General features: G+C 33.3%; 1 protein-coding gene across 2 annotated transcripts in view; it reads right to left on the reverse strand.

Annotated features, from left to right (window-relative positions):
• Window positions 1-24,509, reverse strand: part of USP15 (ubiquitin specific peptidase 15) — a 127,758-nt gene that overhangs the window by 20,501 nt on the left and 82,748 nt on the right. For both annotated transcript variants that reach the window (XM_021678691.2, XM_021678692.2), the window contains 2 exons: window positions 23,057-23,201; window positions 1,118-1,291 (listed from right to left, as the gene is read on the reverse strand). In XM_021678691.2, coding sequence (XP_021534366.1) covers window positions 1,118-1,291; window positions 23,057-23,201 — 319 coding nt within the window. The remainder of the gene's footprint in view (window positions 1-1,117; window positions 1,292-23,056; window positions 23,202-24,509) is intronic.

The following is a 24,509-nucleotide window of genomic DNA, read 5'->3' on the forward strand; positions in this document are numbered from 1 at the left end:
CCAAAGCTTAGAAACTTAAAGAAGATAAATGCAGTCGTGTTTTGATTTGTTTTTTATTTAAGAACTAGTATATAGTTAATAAAATGTTGCCCAGATGTCCTATATGAGTATCATTTAAGTTGTCTGTGTTAAAAAATAGCTGAAAACTGCTTTTCTTTAAAACAGAACTCACCTGTAATAAATAGGAAAACTTTATCCCCCTGCTCTCTCTCAGTGTCAAATAAATAAAAATCTTCTAAAAAATAGGAAAACTTTTTTAACTATATAAAACTAAATTTCAGCTCAATTCTTATTTGAATGACAAACTAAATTACTTGAGGTTTTATTGGTCCTAAGAGGTAACCATATAAGAATAAGAATAAACAAATAAGTTTATTCACAATGATAGAATAGTAAGAATAAAAATAAACTTAAAAGCTTAAGGATTATATTGAAAATAATTAATATGTAGTGCTGGTTTTGCAGACTAGTTTCATTTCAATAACTTTTCAAACTTACGACTCTCAAAATAAACTGAGTTTCTTAGACTTCAATGACATGCCCAAATTTAGCCTTTACATTTTTTTTTTTTAAAGATTTTATTTATTTATTTGACAGAAAGACAGCGAGAGAAGGAACACAAGCAGGGAGAGTGGGAGAGGGAGAAGCAGGCCTCCCACCGAGCAGGGAGCCCGATGCGGGGCTCGATCCCAGGACCCTGGGATTACGACCTGAGCCGAAGTCAGACGCTTAACGACTGAGCCACCCAGGCGCCCCAGCCTCTACAGTTGTAATAAAAATTTATGTAGGTTTCTCAGATATGTACTGTATTCTAAAGCAACCTGAATATGCTCTGCTATCTCTTGTCATTTGTACCATATCAGTGTTTTCCAATATTTCATTATTTCCCTCCCCATCCCCCAGAACCTTTTTGGACATTTTAAAGTAATTATCTGTCCCATCCCCCACCCAGGAAATTTAACAGCACAGTACTGTGTATCTATTTGTGTTGAGTCCCTATGGAGGGCCACAAATCAATTTAACAGCTATGATTTTTTTCACTCCTTCCCCAAAGAACCTACTTTTGTCCTCTTGGGGATGATATAGCCCTTATTGAAAATGTACTTACTGTACTAACCTTAAAGGCTCTTGGCGTGACATAGCTAAATTTTCCAGACCACATTTGTTTGATCAATTCAGCATAAGATTTAGCTATTTCACCTCTCATTCCTAAGGGATTGTCAAAATTCAGTTCTTCTTGATACTTATCATTGAGGAAATATTCAGTAAGTGGAGGTGTGTTGCTCAAACACTGCAAAGAATAAAACACATTTTCAAGTAAAAGTAACCACACATTAAACATGTTAAAATGAAGAAACAAACTGACTTGCCATAATATACAGAGAAAATTTTAAATGATGGGCTCTTGAACTAATAAATAACTGGTCAAATAAACACTCAAATGATGCACTCAACTATTCATTTCCCAAATTTCAAATCAATTACTTATAATAAATGAAAATGCTAATATTTGTTGCTGTAAAATCTGCATTAATTTTAACCACAGCAAACTACCTGTTAACTGGGAGAGAAGCTCAGAGTTTTCTTTCCTTCTTTTACTTGATTGGTAGAAATTATGGATTGTCTACTCATCCCAGGCACCTGCAAATTAGCCTGAGTAGGTAAAAACTGAGATAGAGTGCAAGCAAGAAATTAACTTTAAAGAGGTATTTAGTGCTTCCATTGTCAATTCCTTATCATGAAAGAGCAGCCTTTATGTTTTCCATTTGGTCAACCATTTTTAGAAGGGACAGTACAGATTAGCTGAGCCTCAGGAAACCAACTTTTGTTATGTGAACTCTGGTAAGTGTGTTCTTAAATCAAGTTTTCAATACCATAACAATCCAATTTTCTTTTATGGCAAGATTAAAACTATGAATAAGTTCACTGTCCATCTCTTTTTCCATTTAGAATTAAATAATTTAGGATTTAAAATAAAACAGATGGCAGAAATATAGTTTTTCCACAATATTTTATCTCAAGATGAATAATTTTAAGTTGATAATACCATACAATTTGACTTAATTATAAATCCAGTATTACTTTATCAGTTAGATGTCTAGAATCGTCAAATAGAATATGTAATGACTGACAGACATATGGTCATATAGGTCACTTTCTTTTGCTGCAGGAAGACGTTTGTCTTGGGAGTCAACTGGCAAAGTACTTAAATGAAGGTAGTTGCTTGCATGTAAAGGATTCAAAACTCATTCTTATGAGAGCTCGGATTTATATGAATGGAAATCAAGGTTTTTCAAAGCTTGCTTACCACTCATTTGGATTAATAGTCTGGGATTAAAGTCTTGGTAGCTATGAAAAGTTCAGCCTGCTGGGTTCATGCCACTAAGTTGGGTACCATAAACTATGTCTATACACCATGTACTGTTTGGCTAAAATTTCAAAATTAGGCATGTTCAATTTTTTGAAATAAATTATAAAGTTCTATTTTGTGGTTTCAAATATGTTTACTCAAGTAACTATAATATCTATTTTGATATTTTCAATGGAATAAAAACAATACAGCTCATATTGGTAATCTGGCCCCAATCATAAGGCAAAAAGGGAGAACTATTTATAATATCATGGAATTTGTTATTATGTAATTCTTAGGCAACGAAAACAATATAAAAACAGCTAAAAGTGTTTGGTTAGACTACATAGACCTTAGTATAATTTTCAAGCCATTTTCAGCAGTAACAAATTTTACGTGAGCAAGAAGACAGAGGTAAGTTACAGTGTAGGAGGCAATTTGGGAAAGGATACTTTCCTACTTCTGAACTTCTTTTATACCTCAACCTTTCATAATCTTATACACCTTTTGAGATTCATTCTCTTTTCCTTTTGCATTATATGTTCTTTTAGTTATAAACGCAGGACTAGAGGTAGGGCCAGGCAACCCAGAACACACCATAGCTACATTAAATGCCATCACTTAGCAGTATCATCTGATTTAGTACAAATAGGATCAACACTATATAGTCAATGAGGCAAAGAGGAGGCGGTCTGACAGCATTTCCAACAATTAGTTTTCAAATCCTTGTATTTTTTTTTCAAATCCCTGTATTTGATCAGTTCAGGGTTATACTAAGAATATGATATTCCACTACTGTCTGTAACAGCATTATACAAAGAACCTAATTTATGGTTTTACCAAACTAAGAATGAAGTTGTACAAACACAAATAATTTTTGAAAGTTTTCACTCAATTGTTTACATGTATCCTTATCTTGCAGAGCTTCCAAATATAACTGAAAATCCTTTTCCAGTAGCATCCAGAGTGATCTTTGTAAAATTTTTATCTAATTATGTCACTTCCTTGCTATAAATCCTTTAATAGCAATTTCAGATTAAAATCTCAAATTTTTGAAAGAATCTGTCTTTTGCTACCTAGGTAGCCTATGTTTTGCTAATACCTTTATTTGACTCCATCCTAGCCTCATTTAATTACTTGTGGTTCCTTGACCTCCATGCAATCTCTCACTCTGTAAATTTTCAGTATCACTCCATCTATGTGAAACATACCTTCTTTGTCCTACTAACTTCTACTAAACCATCAAGATTCAGGATTCCTAGATTTCCTTATAGTGTTTCCTCCTGTATGTTTCCATATTGCATAATGTTCACTTTTATTACAGCACTTATTTTATAATATAGTGTAACTTTAATTTTAGTTTGTCTGTCTTGCTAAATGGACTGAGACTTTCATGAGAGCAGGAACCATAAAATCAATTATATATATATCTTCAGCACGCAGCATGTACGCATGATTAATAAAACATGTTTTTGCCTATATTAACAATGTTTTTATCCTCTTGGTTTTTTTACTCTTATCCTTCAAATGTTTGGCACAGAGTACTTAAATTTTTCTTGAATGAATTATTACTAAATGAGGCAAAAATATATTAGCTGGTAATGAATAATCTCAAAAGTTTCTTTAAGCACTTTTACTTGAATACTAAGCCAAAGAAGGACAGAACCTATTAAAAACTTTCCCATGCTTTTGTGCAACTCTTAATCTCAGAGTCCTGAGTTTGAGCCCCACATTGGGTGTAGAGTTTGCTTAAAATAAATAAGTAACTTAAAAAAAAACCCCACAACCTTCCCATGCTTTTGTTTAACTTTCATTCAATCCACTACCTGCTTTGTAGTGCGTCTCTGCTTGGATTTGTTTTAAGTCCTTGACACAGAGACCAGTGATTATTTTCAAAGTGACACATGTGATTTTCAAGTTGACTATAATTCAACATTACAAACTAAATAACAAAAATACACAAATAGTTTTAATGATAAGTGCTTATATTACGAGTCAAGGTATCATAACCAATATATTTTGAGATAACCCTTATATTTAAATTTAAACCACTGAGTCCTAAATGGCCCAAAAAAGCATTCTATTTGTTAAACACAATTTTTTAAAAACGTAAGTATAGTTGACATACAATGTTACATTAGTTTCAGGTGTACACCAGAACATAATGTTTTAAGAAACTCAGAAGCTGCATTTTTAAAAAAATTTATACAAACACATATAAATACAGAAATTCAATAGACAGCTTAAGTGTTCTACTAATGCACGTATCATAAGAGTTTAAAAACTGACACTGATGTCAGAATTTTCTTTCTCATACTGAAAATATCTTTTCTCCCTGACCTTGAAAATATTATTCTTGAAATACTATAAAGACCACTTAAAAAAATAAAAGTTTTCTTATAATTTTTAGTACAAATTTCAAGGTATAATTAGAATACAGGTCAAACAACCAAAATATTTCCATGCCTCAAGTGTTACCAGTATTCAATGCCATCACTGTGGCAGAAGGATTTCTTAAAATTGGTCATAATGCAGTTTGAGTTATAATATATGCAACTCATTCTATCTTTTAACATGAGGCTATCTTAGAAACATGAACATCTTTGACAACTACAAGAAAACTGGGCACTTGGACTGGTTGCCATTAAGTACAATGTTTTAAAGAACAAATATTTTGACTGGTTCAATAATAAAAACAACCATAACCATAGTTCTGAAACATCTCTCTCAAAGATTCCTCTACTATAACAAACATCACTTTTCTATCTGATTGGGGCTGTCCCGAAACAATTCTTTTCTTAAGACATATATATAATAAAAGCCTTACATATGTAGACCTAGGGAATTTCCTTTTCAGCCTGTAAGATACTTTACTACGGAGTGACATAATATGGACCTGAAATCACACAACATTTGTTGTGTGCCTACGTGGATGTATTTCTCACTCTCAATGATTCTTGAACTGTAAAACAGAACAAAACTCATCCTAACATACATGGCTTTTCCTAGTAAAATCTGAGAACATAGATAAAAGTCTATCAGAAAAACAAAAGGGATTATATAAACAGTATTAGTATGTTATTTCTGTGGCTACTTATGAGTTTTGTGACATTCTACCAGTCACATGCCATTTTGAGCTTCACCTTTGTTAATTCAGATTTTAACCCCCTGCCATTGACAAACACCAACACTTCAGTATTTCAAGGAGAACTACCTCTTACAACTATCACCAAAAAAAAAAAAAAAATGAAGTCCAAATATGAGGTAATGTAACTGATCATAAGATATGCACCACGTATCTTAAGCCACATTTTGTTTATATCATAATGGTGCCTATAGTTTTTCCTAAAACTGGATAGAATTTTGTGAAATACCATGTTAAAAGTAAAGCAATAATCAGAATGAAGAAAAGGATTCTGTACCAGTAGTTTCAGTTCTTAATGTAAAAGAGAGTAAGTAAAAATATATAATAATGAACAAGCAAAAATGCACTTGTTAACGAGGCTAAATATTTCTATACTTAAATATTTTTTATGATTCCTAGGCAAGTTAATAATGTGTGAAACTGACAAGAGCAATTGAAGATCTAAGGATTAAAATACTAAATTTCATATTTAGTATATATTAGTTTTGGCATTTATTAGTTTATTAGCCTTCGTGATAAAATGACCAGTTGGTTAACTGGAAGGTTCAGGATATAAGCAAGTATGAAAAATTGTTGATCCATGAGGAATGAGAATGCCTGGGTATGTGCAAGTTAATTATTTTGTAAGCAGACGTGACTTTGCTAAGCATCTGTTCCTGAAAGTGGCTCTGTGGTTCTCTACTTGTGCTTACATATGCATTTAAAATGGAAACTCCAAATAATAAAGAATATTCTTGAATGTGAATTTGAATTAGGAGTCTTAAGACATATTTAGCCCTTAGTTTAAGGTATTAAGATTGAACCTTAGCATGTACTCCTTCTCCCTTTCTTAGAATATTCTTCCCCTCTAAGAAATTCCTACTCATTCTTTAACACTCATCTCAGCATCTCTTACAAACACCATCTCTTACATCTCCCTCAGCACCTCAAGGGAGAATAATATTCCTTCCTCTGAGCTAATTCTATACCTTGAACTCACTTATACTGCACTTATCTTGAGAGCAGTGTCCATGTCTAATTCACTTTTGTACCTCAGGGTCTATAGCACAATGCCTGACACATACCTTAAAGGTGTGTTGAATGAATGAAAACTTATATGGCAGAAAGACCAGAAGCAGTCCTTAGAGAAATTGAGAGCAGTAGGAAAACACTAAAGAGATCTGAATTGCACCCTGTTAGAGAACTATAACCTATCTGAAAGTTCTATAAGTTCAAAAATAGAAGTCCAAATAATGCCTAGGCAAGCATTCCTGATGAAGGAAAACAGCTATTGTGAATGCCCCAAACTATCAAGATAAATCCTTATAAGTGAAAGATATGTAGAGAAAAAATATTTGGAAATAGATTTTTATAGACTCTTCCCCAAATCTTCAACCTAGAGCCAGACATAAAAATTCCAAAGAGAGGGGCGCCTGGGTGGCTCAGTTGGTTAAGCGACTGCCTTCGGCTCAGGTCATGATCCTGGAGTCCCTGGATCGAGTCCCGCATCGGGCTCCCTGCTCGGCAGGGAGTCTGCTTTGCCCTCCGACTCTATCCCCTCTCATGTGTTCTCTCTCATTCTCTCTCTCTCAAATAAATAAATAAAACCTTTAAAAAAAAAAATTCCAAAGAGAATTCTTCTAAATAATCAAATGTCTTGAGTGGACATTCTGCTATATGGGTCGATGTATATAGAACTTTAACCACTGCCTCCATGAAGAACTATTTTTAAAAAGAATGCATATACCATTCAACTATTTTATAAAGTAATAATTCTCTATGAAAAATTCTCTAGTTGTAAATTTCCATACATCTAAAATTGTACTATTATGTGAGGTTAAGATTTTCTTTCATTATTTAATTAGCTGGAAAAGCTACAATGCTCTGCACATAACTTTTCCTTATATACACGTACAGATCCTATTGCTCTTACATTATTTTCAAAAAGTTCTACCATTAAATGTTGTGATCAGTAAGAGTGATGTTTCTAGAGTTCTCTGAAAAAATATGTGACCCATCTCAATTTTGTATTTCACTATAAATTTATACATCATTTTTTTAATTGATGAAGTGAAATAAAGTTCTACTATATAACCAAATCTCGTCTGTAATCAACATATTTTAGGAAATGAATAATTAATAGCCATCCCAATAACTTGTAATGAATCTGGAATTTCCCCAGTACCTGGAAAATAGCCAAAGTAATCCCCTTCAAAAAGAGAAAGTTGTCTTTTGTAATGCTGAATATGAACCACTCCCTTTCTGTTCAGGTGCTCCAGAAGCCCAATTTTCAAGTGATCATGTATGCTCACTATTTTAGTAAACCGGTAACTAGAACAGGAAAGAAAACAAACTTAATTTTTGATTACCTAAAGCTTTGAGTTGTGTAACTCATTCTGTAACTGATCAAAATGTAATGCCACTCACAACCCTTTAAAAAAAGTAGCTAAACCTTCAAACTAACCAATACTAAAAATAAAAACCCAATCTAAAATGAGGAAACCATTTTATTTTCTTATGATTTAAAAATAAAACCTGAAGTAATCCATGGTTAAAGTAACCTTAGAATAACCCAATATTCTTTTTTCCTGGATTTTAAGATTAGATGGAATAAGAATTTTCAGATTTGCCACACTATTGTTTTTCAGTTTGTCATGACAACAGTATAAACATTCTGAAAAGGTACTGTATAATTCTGAAGATTTCTGTTAATACTGGGATACTGGCTCTAGTTCTGTAAAAAATAGTGGACGAGAAAGGAAAAGTGTGATGTAGACTTTTACAATGAAGAAGTATAAATATAAGGCCGCCCTTCATCAAGTAAATTTTAAAAATGAGATATTTTTAAGACACTCGGTATTTTGTTTTTTGTTACTTTTTCCCCTAGGAAAGGCAAATCTCATTACATGTGAGAGATCAATTCTAAAGCTTCTCCACATATTTTGGGAAAGCAAATATAATTGTTCTATTTTGCGTTTCATTTCCAATCTCTTTTCAAGCTTTCTTTAAAAAATAAATTTAGGTAAGTAAAATACAAGTGGATATAACTTTGGGGAGCCTGGGTGGCTCAGTTGTTAAGTGTCTGCCTTCGGCTTGGGTCATGATCCCAGGATCCTGGGACCGAGATCCACATCGGGCTCCTTGTTCGGCGGAAAGCCTGCTTCTCCCTCTCCCACTCCCCCTGCTTGTGTTCCCTCTCTCGCTGTGTCTCTATCAAATAAATAAATAAAATCTTAAAAAACAAAAATAATAAAAATAAGTGGATATAACTTTAATTCATTTATTCTTAAAAAACTTTTAACTGTTTTTTTCCCCTTTCAACTAGTCAGAGAAGAGATCACTGGCATACACTCAATTTAAAATATTGGAATTTTACATAAAATAGTTTCAAAGGCAGCAGTTTTTGTTTTTTGTTTTGTTTTTTTTTATTTGACAGAGACATAGTGAGAGAGGGAACACAAGCAAGGGGAGTGGGAGAGGGAAAAGCAGGCTTCCCGCCCAGCAGGGAGCCCGTTGCGGGGCTTGATCCCAGGACCCTGGGATCATGACCCAAGCGGAAGGCAGATGCTTAGTGACTGAGCCACCCAGGCGCCCCTAAAGGCAGCAATTTTGAATTGGACAAGGATATTGTTCTAACATTTGAATGTCTGTCATTAATCTGGGCACTACGCTTAAGACCTAAATAAAATTAAATTTCATTTAAAGTTCCTGCTGTTACCCTTTCCTTCAAATTCTATGATGTTTCATCATACACTACTTAAATTCAATGAAGAATTATGAAAGCTCTGGGAAGGACGAGAACTAATGGGAAACATTTTGTTGGCTAGGAAAGAAATATGCTTTTATTTTTCTCTCTCATCTATAGGACTGAGGGAGAATTCTAAATTTCTCAAAAAGACTACCCTGTTACTGACAGTGAGTAAATCTTACAATGTTAAAAAAGCTATGATTATGTAAAGACCATTAATTTTCATATTAAATGTTACAAGTAGAAATTAGAAGATCTACTTGCAATATAAATAAATTTGAAAGCTTCTGTGATAATGATTACACCAACAACAATACTATAACTTTCAGGCAGATGTATTTGAGGTTTTCAAACTACTAGAATATAACAGCAATTGTCTAAAATTTTTTTTTTTTTTTAGTAACAGGCTATTTAATGAGTGATTTTATGTTCAATATTCAGTTTATAGGAAGGAAACTAAAAACAAATGGTTCTAATAACAATAAACTTTAATGTAAGTTATATTTATTTTAAAGAACTAAAGTGTACGAATTCAATTTTAATATTTAGTATTGTATCTGCTCTACCCCTTAATAATACAAAACTGGCTCACAATGAAATGAATGCCACTATTTTAGTCAATCAAGACAAAGGATTTAAGAAAAAACAGTGGTTCTTTAAAATTTTATGTGTGGTTTAGTACCTTGCACATAATATTCCGTAAAGAAACATTTTTTAATAAATGGGTATTACAAATTGTGTGATTCATTGATCTTTTAGTTCTCCTGTGAAGGCATACAGGAAAGGATAGCAGAAAATTTCTAAAAAGTTTAACTGTTTTTTTACATTCTTTAAGGGAAACCACCATGTCATGTACTTCTCTGCATCATTTCATTACGTTAGGCCCATAACGGACAATAAATACTTCAGGTGAGTTGAAACAGAAGTTTAAATACCATGTAACAGCATGAATTATATTTTCTGATTATTTTCATAATCAAAAAGAACCTTAAATTTATCTAATCACTCACCAAATATTTATTAAGAAGATAATTATTTCAAGAGTCTCTAGAAGTATGAAAATAATGTTCTAAAAGGCCTTTTTCCTATCATTCACCATGAAATCATTCAAGGAAACTATTTGCATGGTACTAGGGGTTTCTCTGCCGAGCTGTGATTAACATGGCAGCCCAATCTGAGAGCTATCAGATTGGTTACATTGCTGGAACATAAAGCTACAGTATTTCTTGGACTTTATTATATATATTGGTAGGTTTCTGACTCTTCAGTTTCAAGAAGTAAAGACAGATACTATGTGCTATAATTCTTTTTAAAATTAATGTGCTCTTTTGGAGTTTAGACAGTTTCAGAAATATCAATCTGTGACAGGTCAAGTTCTAAACATTTCTGGTATCTTTTCTAATGCAGTTCTTCTCTAACCATTTGTGTGAAAGAACTAAATTTTTTTTTTTTTAATTTCCAAATCATCACAGACTGATACTTTCATAAAATAAAAAATGAACCACTAGAAAAATGAAATAAAAAATGACATATAAAAAACAAAGCCCCATTTTTTTATTATGAGATTTAATATATATAAAATTACTCTGACAAACAGCTAGAAAAGTTTTCGATCACTTATGCTTAATTTCTATGCTTATTTTATTGCTGACCATGCTATCTCATCCACAGACACACTGTGAGAAACACTGTTCTAATGTATTATTATCTGGCATTATATTAAACATTGGGGATATAAAAGAAAACGAAACACAATCTCTACTTTCATGATTCTCACTGTGTAATAGGTATTTATCCAGAAGAAAGAGACAGAGGAAAGGGGAGAGAGGTGGAGGTGTGGGAAAAGCAACCAGGGAAGAGAAAACAGTATACACAAAGAAGTTTGAAACTTAACAAATTCCAAGAACCTCTAGTTTTGGCTAAAGAGGTAGGTAGGGTCCCATTTGGGTTTTATCCTCTAGGTGACTCTGGAATTAGTGTACTAAATGGAGTGGAAGAGGATAAACAAAGGAAAAAAGATATGAGTTAGAGATATATTTCAATAGTTCATATAAAAGATGCTCAAGTATTGAAATAGTGTACTGACAGTAGAAGAGAAGATGGATATAAATGACATTAAGAGGTAGTGGAATGTGGATTTGGGGTAATAAGTCTCAAGTTTTTGACTTGGGTTAGTGGGTGGATAGTTGCAACTATAAGGGAGTATAAGAGAGAAAAAGATCAGATTTCTTGGGGGAATATGTTTGGTCTTAGTAGACACATTTAGTTTAAGTGTAGTATTATCTAGGCAGAAATGTCCATCTAATAGTTACATACTGAAGGGAAACTCAGGAGGGAAAATTATGGTTGAGACAGGCTGGGATTTGTCAATTAAAGTGGGTGTCAATTTCTCAAAGGTAAAGAGGCTACAAAGAACCTTGCAACAAGAATGACCTTTTCAAAAGCAATTTCTATGGGGTGGTATGATGGTCACAGCAATGATGTAACAGCAGTTGATACTGACATATTGCTTTCTAGTTACCAAGCACTTCTTAAGCAATTTATCTTCATTTAACTGATGAAGAAACTAAGAAGTTTCTTATCCAAGATCATACAACTAAGTAGCAGAACTAGGATTTGAATCCAAGCAGTCAGGTTCCAAAATCCATACTTGTAACTACTATTGCTATGATTCAGAGGACTACTGAATGCGAGATGAAAAAATAGGGAGAAAGCACAGACCATTATTTTCAATTTTCAAGGTTGAGTCCTCTTCACTCTATTCCTTCCCACCCCCCCCAATTAAAGAAAAAAAGACTTGACCATGTATATATGCTTAAAGAAACACAGTGAAGAGGTAGATTTAAAAGTCTGTAACAATGATATGATGATTAATGGAACAAGTCTCAGAGAAGACAGCAGAGGTTCCCAGGAAGATGGTGGTATAATCGTGATGACAGAGACACTTTAGGTATGGTACTCAGTGAGTATAAGAGGACTCTTTTTTTTTTTTTTTTAAAGATTTTATTTATTTGACAGAGAGACAGTGAGAGAGGGAACACAAGCAGGGGGAGTGGGAGAGGGAGAAGCAGGCTTCCCGCCGAGCAGGGAGCCCGATGCGGGGCTCGATCCCAGGACCCTGGGATCATGACCTGAGCCGAAGGCAGACGCTTAACGACTGAGCCACCCAGGCGCCCCAGTATAAGAGGACTCTTAAGATACGTTATATCTTACTATTAAGAAATTCCTTATAAACAATTAGGAACATTTTGGTAAAAAATTTGTAATTTCTTTTAAAAACAGTTACTGAAGGGCGCCTGGGTGGCTCAGTTGGTTAAGCGACTGCCTTCGGCTCAGGTCATGATCCTGGAGTCCCTGGATCGAGTCCCGCATGGGGCTCCCTGCTCGGCAGGGAGTCTGCTTCTCCCTCTGACCCTAACCCTTCTCATGTGCTCTCTCTCATTCTCTCTCTCTCAAATAAATAAATAAAATCTTTAAAAATAAAAACAAAACAAAACAAACAAACAAAACAGTTACTGAAAGCTTTTTCTGTCAAAGTATTTAATACTTAGAATGGCCTTGGGCAATTATTGAAGAATCATTAATACCTCAATTATATAACAAATCTGTAAAAAAAAAAAATACATTCATATATACATAATGAATATAGACATGTGTATGTATATTAATATATATGTGTCAATGATTCAGTTTATATTCAAAGCAAAATCTCTCTAAATGAAGGCCACAGAGTTTTTATTTTTAATTATACATGACATGGTTATAAAGCTGTGATTTTCTAGTAAACCCTTCAAATTCAAATGAACATCATCTTTGATGTAATTACTTTAGAAGGCTATATGTTTATTCTCTTGATATTGTCATTCTCAAAATATTTTAGGTACTTCTCTTTAGAGCTGGCATACATGTGAAAAAGCATCAATATATAGCATACAAGGGGTGCCAATATGTGTTTATGTATAAACAATGTATTTTTTGCTATGGTAAAATAGATTTCAAATGTAGGGATTTCTGTGGTGGAAAAATATGGAATAAGTATGAGCTATGATGGTATATTTGTACCTCTGGTAATTCATTGCTATTTTTATGACCAAATGAACAAAACATAAGCCATTACCAATAACATACTCTACCAAACAAAATCAAGGCCTGACTCAGAAGTCACCTCCTTGGTGAAGCCTCACTTATTTCCCAAGGGCCCTCTTTTCTTTGCTTCCACAACATTTGGCTGATCATGCTTTCTATCCTATCACATAGTGTATCATATTTATTTATGTCTTTTTTCATTCACTACACCATGAACTTCTAAAGTATGGGCACTGTCTTTTTCAACTCTATTACTAATGGCTAGAACAATGCTTGGCACACAGTGGAGACTCAATGGTTGCTTGTTGGATTAGCTAAATAAATTAGCCCAATGAAAACAAGAAAATTTAGTTTAGTAGCTCTTAATTCCTTCGCCCTTTTCTCTCTCCAAACCTAAATGAACCCAATTACTTACTATATGAACCCAGTCATCTATTCTATGCACTACGTAGCTGAACACTGCTAGAGAAAATTTCAAGTGAATACATTTCCACCATTCTGAATTGATGATCTTCAGCCTCAAATGAGATCTCAGTACTGCCAAGCAATCTTACTCTTTAATTCTTAGCAAATAACCTGGTCTTGTATTTTTAGGATAATAGAAGTCATTACAAAATCTAGAAACTACTTGCAAACAATCTTCTTTTCTCCCATTGCAACAGTAGTGTCTTTCCTCCACTTGAACGCTGTACTGTAAGGCTTAGTCCTGGGACCTATTTTTCAAAGATGCCCTAATTTAGATGCAATCATCCCTGATTTTAAGTATCATCTACAAGCAACCATATTTCTATTACTAACCTAAGCCTCTGGTCTGAATTCTATATCAGAATATCCATCTGCCTATGATGTATCTAACTTGGATGTTTCATGGGCATCACAAACTGAACATGCCTAAAATTAACTCATATTCTTTTCCCTACCCCAAGTCCACTCCTGCAACTGTGCCCCTCCTACCATCACTCCAGTTTCATTAAATGGTTATAACTATGATGCACAAGCCAGACACTAGAGACAAATGTGATTTCCCTTACTTTTCATTAATTTGAGTGCCTTCTACACGTCAAACACTGTTTTAGGTAATAGGGCTAGAGCAGTGACTAAAACAAAGCCCCTATGCTCACAGAGCATGTGTAAGTGTGAGCATGTGTGAGTGTGAGCATGTGTGAGAGAGGTGGGGCGGGGGCAGACAGATAAATGGGGATATAGCAGTGACTAAAACAAAGGCCTTGAGCTCATGGAATGTGTGTGTGTGTGAGCATGTGTCTGTGGGTGCGTTTGGAGTAGGCAAAGGCAGACAGACAAAAAACACCAAATACAGGGCAACCCTCTTGGGTCCCCTTCCTCTTCGGGACCTTTCTACTGTTACTTTACTGTCGTTCAATAAACTTTGCTTTGCTGCCCACCAAACAACAACAACAACAGCAAAAACCTAAATATATAGAGAGAGCATGTGAGGTGGTTATGATTCATGTATGGAATGTGGGAGGGCAGTTACTACTGTATATAGAGTAGGCAAGGTTCTGACTGATTTTATATCACTCCCTTTCAAATGTTATTACACAGGTTCCTCACCTTTTGGTTCCTCATACTTGCCTGTCCTAGAGGCATTGCACATGTTGCTGCTCCATCTAGCTTCAACTCTCACCTGCCTAACTCATACCCATTCTTTGGTCAGAGTTCAAATGTTACTTCTGGAGAGTATGACACCCAGTATAAAGTAGGTACTCTCCAAGTTCTTGTTATTTACTCACGGCACCCCATTTTTCCTCTTCATGATGCTTATCATAATTCACGATTTAATGTTCATCTTCTCTACTAGACTATGCTCCATGGAAACAGATACTGTTTTGCTCACAATGGTGTAATTAGTGCTTATGAGAGTGAAAGGAACTTAGCAGGCCCTCAATAACTATGTGCTGAGTAAATGAATGGATGACTTCATAAGTATATTTGATTAAAAAAAATTACCCAGCTTGACCGGCCTATAATATTCTGAGGACGATGCTCTGAATAACTTCAGGTTTTTGAAAATCAATTTCATCATCAAAGCTAAGAAAAGGGAACGTAATTCCAAAAGGAGTTCTTAAAATGCTTTGAACACTCTTACTATCAAATGAGTAAGTATGTATATAACCTCCTAGGAAACTGTTTTGATATATACAACAGTTACATTACTTCATGGGAGCATCTTGTATTAAGGGGGCCATATATTTGACATAAACATAAAAACACTGTTAATGGTTGTACAATCTGCATATACTTAATGCCACTGAATTGTACACTTAAAAATGATTAAAATAGTAAATTTTGTTATTTGACCACAATAAAACATTTTTATGCATTTCTTACAAGTTGATTAGTGTCATTTTGAAAGATACATCTCAGAATGCTTTGAATAATAACTCAATTTTAATTCACTTATTAACTTGTCCTAGTAAATGACAAGTCACTTAAACTTTCCTTGCCTCAATTTTCTCATCAGTGAAGTAAGGATACCTTATGCCTTAAATGACAGACCTCTGTGAAGAGGAAATTAAGAAAGTGACAATGATATGAAAAACTTGCACTATGCAAAGAAGGGTACTGTTGTTCTCAGAGGCTGCAGGTTCGTTACTGGGCTGTTAATTTTTTAATATGAGTTTATGAGAATCAGTAATTTATTTTAAATATTATTATTAATTAAGCAATGGTTTTCAGTACCAACTCACTGACCCTCTCCCTACCCAGTATAGCATAGTTTACAATCACTCTAAAGGGCTGACTGGTAATACTTAGCAACTGGATTCCATAAGTACAGTATTAAAAGAATATTGAACTAAGCAATTATTTGCAAACTGACAACATTAATGAAGTTGTTCATGAGCAATAAGCATAATCACAAACTATTTCTACTCACGAACTAAAATAGAAAGGTGATTTTAAGATAAATGATATTAAAAGAAAAAAAGTCCAGGGGTGCCTGGGTGGCTCAGTCATTAAGCGTCTGCCTTCGGCTCAGGTCATGATCCCGGGGTCCTGGGATCGAGCCCCGCATCGGGCTCCCTGCTCAGTGGGAAGCCTGCTTCTCCCTCTCCCACTCCCCCTGCTTGTGTTCCCTCTCTCGCTATATCTCTCTCTGTCAAATAGATAAATAAAATCTTAAAAAAAAAAAAAAAGAAAAAAAGTCCAGTAGATTAGGGACTTTTTAGTAATAAATACAGCACAGCCTCAGTTGACCAGAATTTAAATGTATACATTAAAACAAATAGACAAAAAGACAACAAAACAAGCCCGTCAGAGGGATTTAGCATGCCTTCCCTTTTTTTAAGGCTCTATCAGTCCAATATCCTCTATATCCTAGTGACACTATTCAGTAATAGCAATTTATAATTTAGAATATTAGCATGATACATTTTAGAATCTTCTAATTATAAAGTATTGAATGATATTAGTGTATATTTAATAAAGGAGAAAATAGATCTTAGAAAGCATTTTGACCGCAAGAAAATAAACTGTTTGATTTTTGGGTGATAGAAGTAAATGTGGAACCACATTCCCTTTGTTTTTTTTGGAGGTGAGCAATTTGTAGTTATCATTATAAATTACAGACTGACATTTCTTACATTTTCCTTTAACTACAAATAAATATCCTTTCAACAGTTATTAAAATCAATACAAGAGGGGCTCCTGGCTGGCTCAGTCAGTAAAGCATGCGACTCTTGATTTCAGGGCTGTGAGTTTGAGCTCCATGTTGGGTGCAGAGATTACTTAAAAATTAAAAAAAAAAAAATCTTAAATCAATACAAGATACTTCAGTCTGATTATGTTAACTGCTGTCGTAAGATGTAATCCTATCCAGTGAGTATATGTAAGTAATCCTGTCTAGTGAGTATATGTAAATTGGTGTTGATCTGCCAGAGTAATGTAAATCTGCATTAGAATCAGGTGTAATTATTTATAACTCCTTGAAATCCCTGTATTTTTCTCTAATCTATACTTACGTCATTCCCTAATACAGAATTAGGGGCAGATAAAACATTTAAGTCTATACTAATTCAGAAATAGAGGCATTAATCCTAGAGATATTTGTATGTTAATTCAGAAAATGTGAAGAATGCCAAAATAAGATTCCCTTCAGTATCTGATGTTAAGAAAGGCATGTTTTCATGACAAGAAATCACAATTAGCCAAGTTACATAGGTGCAAAAGTCATGCTTTTAGAGATACCATGTCTCCCCCGGTTATGAAAACCATATTCTTAGAGAACTATGCTGTATATACTCTTCCCCAAAATAATATGCCTGAGAATTCAGGTTCTCCTTTCCCAGCCCCCTTTCTCTTTCTAAAGAAGGAATACTTCTCTCTTACCCTAGTTCAAACAAAGGGAAAAGTAAAAAAATTGGTATCTGTGTTGAGAAAGTGAATGGTTCTAATACAAGAAAGGTCGTTTCCATTTCTTTACTTTTATCAAAATGGAAAGAAGACCCAACTGAGTTGTCATTTGATAGATGATTAAACACATTTTTGATGATAGTGCCATGTAATTTTTGGCAAATATAGGAACTGAAATAAGTGAGTTTAATTTCCTGGATTAGTGTCAAGTACAGCACAGGGAATATAGTTAATAATTTTGTAATAACTTTGTATGGTGACAGATGGTGACTACATCTATCATGGTTATCATTCTGTAATATATAAAAATATCAAATCACTATGTGGTATATATGAAACTAATATCATATTGTATGTCATTTATAATTTTTAAAAAGTCTGCCCTAGGAAGAAGTATTTGAATTTTTAGCTATATTCTCAGTTTATCAGAAGAAATCATTTTCTTCAAGATCCTAAACTATTTTTTAAAATTCTTATGTCTCGGGTCAAATGATTCTTTTTCTGATGAAAACGATTTTCATTTATTAACTATAAATTTGGTTATTTGAATAAAATTAGAAAGCTTCATGTTAATCTGGAATTGGTGCTCCAATAAATGCAAAAAGAATGTCTCAGGGTGACAGCAGAACAGCATTATTTTAATCATATGCAAAGCTATAAAGTACTACAACATAGAAATAATAGCTTCAGTAATGACTTTTCCACTGTTTTACAATATAATAAGAATCTAGTTTCTTAAAAAAAGTTATTTCTGCGTAGTATTAGTCATTAGTATTAGTCATTCTCTTTAAGTTTTTTAAAAAAGCTTTAAGCTTTAGCATTCTTCTGAATTTACTGAATAGATTGAATAGATTTTTTCCTAACCCAACAGATCATTAAAAAAAAGCTGACTTTAAAAATGCTTGGAATCCCAACTGATTGTACAATGTATGACAGGAATAATGAACAGATTCTTGATTATTATCATTTTTTTCAACAACTTCCTAGAGTAAGAAGCCCTATTACTTCCAAATAAAGAGTTTGAAAACAACCATCTTACGCCATGCTGCTTTCCAGTGGAAAAGACCATATCACTCCCCTGCTTCAAATCCATCTGCAGAGTTGCTTCTTCCAGGAAGCCAATCATGAGCCTCCTAGGCCTTGACAATGAAAAAGACAAGGGTTGGAGTGCTCCTCAATCTACTCAACTGATGCTAATTAAAATTACCTCCAATAATGCAAAATTTTAAAACTAGACATTCTCTCAAAGATTTAGGGCATTAGAAAACTATTTTGTTAACTTATTTGTACCACTGGGACATGGTGGTGTATGCCTGCAATGATTGAGGCCAGGGATAACCTGAAATCATGAATTCTGAGTTCTCTGAAGACTGAATATGCACAAACACTTGCCTACTAGTTTGCCTAGGGAGAGTTAAACTAACACTGTTCAAAAATGGAGATGATAAATACCATTATTGCAATAACACTAAGTGAAAAAGAATTAAAAATACAATTAATTCTTTCTTCATTCACTAGGTGAAGTGAGACTTGTAGGAAAGGAGAACAAATAGAGGGGTTATCAAAAGTAGACTTTTTCCAGTTACTCTGCTTAGCTTGTTGAATTGAAATACAACAAGACAAAATACCAACCTACTCCCTATTCATTTATGATGTGTTAGTTACTATCCTAAGAGCTTTATAGTCTTCAACTCATTTAATTCCCAATAAATTCCTAAGATATGGGTCCTAATATTTTCCTCATCTGGTGACAAAAATGAATTGTGGAAATAACTTATATAGGGTAACACAGATAATAAATAAGAGAGACATGTTTTCAATCCAAGCAGTGTAACTCCATAACCAGTGCTCCTAATCTGTATTATTAATTTTTAATGTGTTCTTTTCTTTTTTCTTCCTATACTATAGTTTTTAGACTGTTCCTTAGAGTCCTGGGATCCCATGAGAATGCTTCTGGGGCCATTAAGGAAAAGTAAGAGAAAGCAGATGGGACTCTACATCCTTTACCCAACCAAAGCCACTTCACTACATCTGTTTAAATATTGAGGATAAAATTAAACTTTTCATAGTAATAATTAAAAAAAAAAAGATTCTCATACTAAAAGGCAAAAAGTGTGAAAATCACAGTTATCTAGACTATAATCTTCATGAGGTCAGGATCTATGTCCAAAAGTTTCTCATATGTTTCATATTCAATAAATATTAAATTAATAAATTAAATCTATATGGCAGTACTATTCTCATAAAAAAATTAATATTCATTTATACCATTACATCAGAGAGAACCTTGAATACAAATATAATTAAATTAATAACACTAATAATATTAAAATCACACTCAGATTGGTGCCACTTAGTTTTTAACCATAAGCAATCAAAAGATTTCATTACCTCAAGGCTACTGATGGGTTAATAAGCATAAAAGCATAATCCATTCTCCCATACAAAAAGTAGGTATGCCTCCCACACATATTTTTTTAGATATATCAATAATCATACTGCCCGAGGTACTAAAATGTCTATGTATTTTTTTAGGATTATTGAATACAAGAAATTACACTGAAATTCAAGTTATCAGTAGAAATATTTTCTGAAGTTCATGAATTGTCTTCAGTTTCACAGAAGTTACAAGGAAACTTAAAAAAAAAAGGAAAATTGAGGAAACTATCTAAAAAAATTATTTTGAAAAAATCTACTCTATTAGTTATCTTTAACCCCTTTGATCTGTGGGCCTAACAACTTACATACATGTTCATGAAACAGGGATAAAGGCTACCCACATCATTTTGCATTCCCTTTAATGGTGAGTTTTCAGCTTCAGAGTGAACATCTAAATCAATCAAAAAGCATAGAAGCTTTAAGAAAATAAAACTGAAGTATTAGCTTTTTTAATCGTGGATTTGAAATAAAAGTCAAAAGTAGCAAAAATAAAAACTCAGTTTTTTTCTCTTGCTCAAAGTGATTGGAGATTTTAGCGAAAGTACAGTTTCCAGCCAAGACACAGACATGAAATAATATTCACTGCTTAAAAAACCCCTGAAGTTTTCATCTAAAATTTTTCTTACTTTATGATTATTACCAGAAAGTAACAAACTATCACCCTCCTGGCTAACAAACCTCACTCTTAGGCTTTAATTTCAGTTGAAATGGAACATGTGAAGGCGATATATATTAAGAGAGGGTCAGCATTAGATTTACAAATTTATTGTAATAAAACTGTTTTGAAGTGAGGCAATAACTAATAGAATGAAGTTTCTGATACCTTAAACATATACAAGAAAGTTCAACAAATGCCAAATCTAGCTCAACAGAAGTGATTAGAAGATTTAATTTTAATACTCATTTTTAAGAAATTATAGTTAACCATCTGGAGACAAAACACTAAATAAGACTGTATTAAAGGCACAGGAAACTAGAACGTAATAATCCCTTAGAAGGAATTCAGTTTGAATGAAAGCCAGAGCCGTTTCTGAATGATTAGCATGAACATTAACTCTTGTTCTCTTCTGACCGGCTCAAATTTTTAATGCCTAGGCTGTTAAAGTATTTTCTCAATCCTTGTAAGAAAGCACCAAGATTGATTTTAGATTAAAAACAAAACAGAACAGAACAAAACAAAACCTCGCAAGCTTTATCAAGTGTCTAGAACCAAAATAATTTTGGCAGTGCCAGGATAGGAGTTACCCAAAAATTAATATGACTTGGTGATATAAGAAGAGTTTTCTGGTACTGATGTAACCACCATTATATAAAACATTTTCCAGAGATGGTACTACAGATGATTTTCAGTGGTCAGGTAGAAGAGTCCCACAGACATCCAAATAAAATTACATCTGTATGGACTGATTCTATCTCTGAAAGCTCAGCACCCACACACTTTACTTTGATATCTAAATAGCTGCCAGAATCATAGTATAAGTTTTGGCTTGCTCTTCTCAAATGAGTTCCTTTTCTCCTCTCCCAGAAAAATAAAGATAAAAATTTTTAAAAATTGTTTATTTAACTAGCACTAGGATCCTAGAAAAATAATTTTGAATAAAGCAATTCACATTAAAGCATGAATAATATTAATCATCAAAGGTTTAAAGGAAGAGTTTATTAACCCTACACAGTATCTGCTTGAGCAGAAAGGCTATTTTCTGAGTGGATCAACTCTAAACCAAGAAATCAGAAATTAAGTAATTATATCCCCTATGCATTTCTAAAAGATTGCCAATATACAATTTTGACAATTAAATTCTAATTTTCCAAGAATACTGTAAAGACAATGGTTAATTTAGGAGACAAATGTATTAATGCCAATGTACAAAAGGCATTATTTAGAATTTTGGATTTTGGATGGTTAGAGTCCTATACTACTCTCAGATAGTGAAAAAGAGTTGTAATAATGTTCTTAATTAATCTATACTCTGTATTTAATCTATTATCTTTGGAGGATGCTGCCTGGGCATCAGAGATTCAGTATTAAAATATGAATTGAGAAAAGAAAATTACAGATTTAAAAATAAAATTTCAGAATTTGCAAAAAACCCAACCCCCCCCAAAAAAGGACACCACCCCAAAAGGTTAAAATTGAAATATCAAAAATAGTATACCATTATTTGGGGCTTTTTGAAACGCAGAATTTTATTTGTAAAAGGGAAATGAAATAACCATCTCTAATTTTATAATTAGTGACAGCGATATTAAAAAAACATATAGATCTCATTATTTCAAAGTCGATCAAAGACATAAATATTCAACAAGCTTCAAGAGGGTATAGACAGAGCAGGAAGAAAAGGGCGCTCCATGGAGAGACAAAAGGAAAAAAGGGGCAGTGATCAATTATCCCCAAATTAAAAAGATCTTTAAGGGAAAGTGATTTGTTAAAATATGTAAGCAAAAGGAAGTTCATACAATTTTCTCATTAAAAAAAATCTTAATTTCACATTAAGGTTCAAAAAAACTAAGATCAAGTGTAAAAATAAATTTATTTAGAGTTACAGAACTGGTGACCATAAAAGATTTATTCTCTAACATTCCCACCAATGTCCAAAAAACCATGACAGTTCTACTGAAAATATAAAGGAGTGATCTCACTCGGTTTCTTTTTCTTTTCAGAGAGCCTAGGTTTTCTGTTTGAGATTATATTTTTGCATAAAGTGATAGTTAATCTTCTACCATGTGGTAATCAATCATATGCCACCTAATTGAGGAACTTGATAATGATATTCTACTAGCACTAGAATGAATGACTCAAACATGCATGTTTAAATCTTCCATGAAAATAGAAACTCTCAAAACATATATAATACTCATGTTCTAATATGTAAAACTCTACTCTTCTTTTATTGCTAATTTCCATGAAACATATGAGTTTCACTTTGGAAAGACCTACCTGAATAGCTGAGTTCATGAAACACGTATTTCCCAAGTTACTCAGGCCACAGAGGCCTGGCTGTTCATTGTTTCTGCCAGGTTCTGAATAATCATAGTTCTTATAAGCAGTATATGATGGGAGACAATAATTTGAGTTTTTCACACTGGAAGAAAACAAAGAATATATTTCATAATGCAGCCGATTATTACAATGTAGTTATATGAGCAGAGTACTTCAAACCGATTTGAGATAGGTGGTCAGTCATTAAATTTTATTAAAAAAATTAACATGTACTTTTAAAGACATGAACCTAAATCAAAATAACCCCTTTAATTAAGATATTTCTCATCCAATCAACAAAATCACTGCATACATATGCCACACCAACCAATACAAAACCACTATTATATCTTTCTACCCTTGATTAGCTGGAGCAGCTCCACAGCTCGCTCCGTTCTTCATTGCTCCATCAAATTTAAAACATTCAGATTTTAAACACCACCCGCAGCAATAAATCATCTCATTTATGTCCCTTTTACATCCTGCTACTGTAACAGAATGAGAACAGTAGAAACAGGAGGAGTTGTACTTTAGTTACAGGTGAGAGCAGAGACTTCCAAGGCCTCTGTGACATCACTGGTCTGATGCACTGAAGATTCTATTTATAGTTTCTATGCTAGACCAGCAAAATCTAGTATTCAAATGCAGAAAAAAGTCTGGGGTGATCAGGGCTGCAAAAATGAAATGATTCTAAGCAAGTATATTCCAGTATTTGCCTTATCTTTCTTCCAGTTTGTTAGAAAATGTAGTTTTTTTACCTAGATGATTATAACCTTAGGATAATCTGGACTATCAGCATTATAAATATTAATCTTAAAAAAAGCTATATAATTTTCAACTTTAGAGATCAGAGTAATTTTAGTCAATCAATAAGTTAAATTGTCCCTCTTTCTTTCTACATGTAATAAAAAAATACTTTTGTGGAAAAGGATCGATTCTCCCTTAATTTTTAATAGGTTATCTTATAAAATATTTACAATGGACACTTCAGATATAATTCAAAACCATATTTTCAATCATCATTTTTTTAATTCATGAGAACAAACCTGAATGAGAATCAAGGTCATGCTAAAAGCAAATCAGGATTCAAATAAAGGAATACAGTGTTACAAATAAACATGATTAATTAGTAACCCTGATAATCTCAACTGGCTACATTTATTCCTGGTATTCTTTTTTAAAAATATTTTTTACTTATAATTTCAAATACTTTCTATTGTATCTTCTATACTTTCACTTTATTATTTTAACAGTTTAAGAGAACTGTACTACTGCCAGTTATAGCAAAGCCTTTAGTAAACACACACACACACACACACACACCCCTCAACAAGCTACACAGATAAAACAAAACTACCATAATCCAAAACTACACATACAATGCTAACCTAATAATATTTTTACATTTTTA

The sequence above is a fragment of the Neomonachus schauinslandi genome, chromosome 5 (assembly GCF_002201575.2).
Source record: "Neomonachus schauinslandi chromosome 5, ASM220157v2, whole genome shotgun sequence".
NCBI classification, from domain to species: domain Eukaryota; kingdom Metazoa; phylum Chordata; class Mammalia; order Carnivora; family Phocidae; genus Neomonachus; species Neomonachus schauinslandi.